This window comes from Phalaenopsis equestris, unplaced genomic scaffold (genome assembly GCF_001263595.1).
Source record: "Phalaenopsis equestris unplaced genomic scaffold, ASM126359v1 Scaffold194106, whole genome shotgun sequence".
In the NCBI taxonomy this organism is placed as follows: Eukaryota; Viridiplantae; Streptophyta; class Magnoliopsida; order Asparagales; family Orchidaceae; genus Phalaenopsis; species Phalaenopsis equestris.
The window spans coordinates 1-1,116 of record NW_018214055.1 but is presented as its reverse complement, the minus strand read 5'-3'; the positions used below and the strand labels follow the sequence as shown (position 1 = coordinate 1,116).

Genomic DNA, 1,116 nt, shown 5'->3' with positions numbered 1-1,116 from the left:
ATGAGGTAGTAAGGTTTGGTTTTGGTGCAGAAGCAAACTGCTGCGATTGTCCGCCGCTGGTGTGAGTATCTTCCATCTCCATGTTGGACATTCTAACTGTGTCTGCCGGCATGGCGACTGATGTCTCCTGTTTTGGTTTCTTTGTTTTCTGCTCCAGTTGGTAGCCAGGCAAGAAGCTGCCCACTACGACCTTATGCATGAAAAGTTAAAAAAGTGATATTTTTTATGTGATATGAAAAATTTGGGCGGTATAAACGTAGAGCGGGAAATTTATGTGTTAAACATGTAAATACATGGGATTTATCTTGAATAGGATTTAGTAAATCCTGTAAATCTGGATTTAACAAATTTGCTTGAGGAAAATGGTTGTACCTGAACAGGACTAGCAGCAACCAAAAGACCAGCAACCCCTCCTCCAAGAACACGTCCATCAGGGCTTGCCAATGAGACACTCATCCCACCAGAACGGCTCTTTGTTCCGCCATTTTCATTTGGCATGAATGATCCTGATAAGGAGAGTAACTCAAATATGCCCTGCAAAAGAGAGCAAATGGATGCTGTATTCAGTCGAAATTTAACCGTGAAAGTAAAAAACGTTTAAGCTGCATCATTTTTTTTTATTGATTGCAGAAGATGAAAATCACAAAGGGATGCACTGAGCAAACTAAAACCCAACAATAGTACAAAATATGTCTTGAGAAGTTTTTCCGGCCAAGAAAGCAAAATTTAATGGTGGCACATGCTCATAGAAAACTGAATGGGACTGAAAACATCTTAGCTGTAGATATATACGCACAATGAGTCATAAAATGCATTAAATTTGTCTGAAGTATCAGCTAGAGATGCATGCCGGTATTTAGTATTGCTCTTCCATTTTTGCATTTTTGTTTGATTGTAAAATGAATCTTTTTCAAGGATGAATTATTGTTCCTAAAAATTCTATTATTTTTTTTAACCGATAGATAACGGCTTATAACCTAAACTTCAAGCAAATAAAATCTTTCGACAGTTTTGTAGTTAAAGTCTTAGCATGAGCCAATACTTCATAGAGGTTGTACCCGCATCCCAAGTGAAAAAAAATTACAATCAAGAGTATAAGATTTGAATAAAGATGAT

General features: G+C 37.2%; 1 protein-coding gene across 1 annotated transcript; it reads right to left on the bottom strand.

The window, feature by feature from the left end:
* Positions 1–4: 4 nt before the first annotated feature.
* On the bottom strand, positions 5–585 carry LOC110034866 (AT-hook motif nuclear-localized protein 1-like; the record flags this gene model as incomplete). The annotated part of the gene is made up of 2 exons (XM_020739105.1): positions 5–190; positions 373–585. Coding segments are annotated over 2 exons (399 nt in total), but the record flags the coding sequence as incomplete, so codon positions are not given.
* Between the last annotated feature and the right edge of the window lie 531 nt (positions 586–1,116).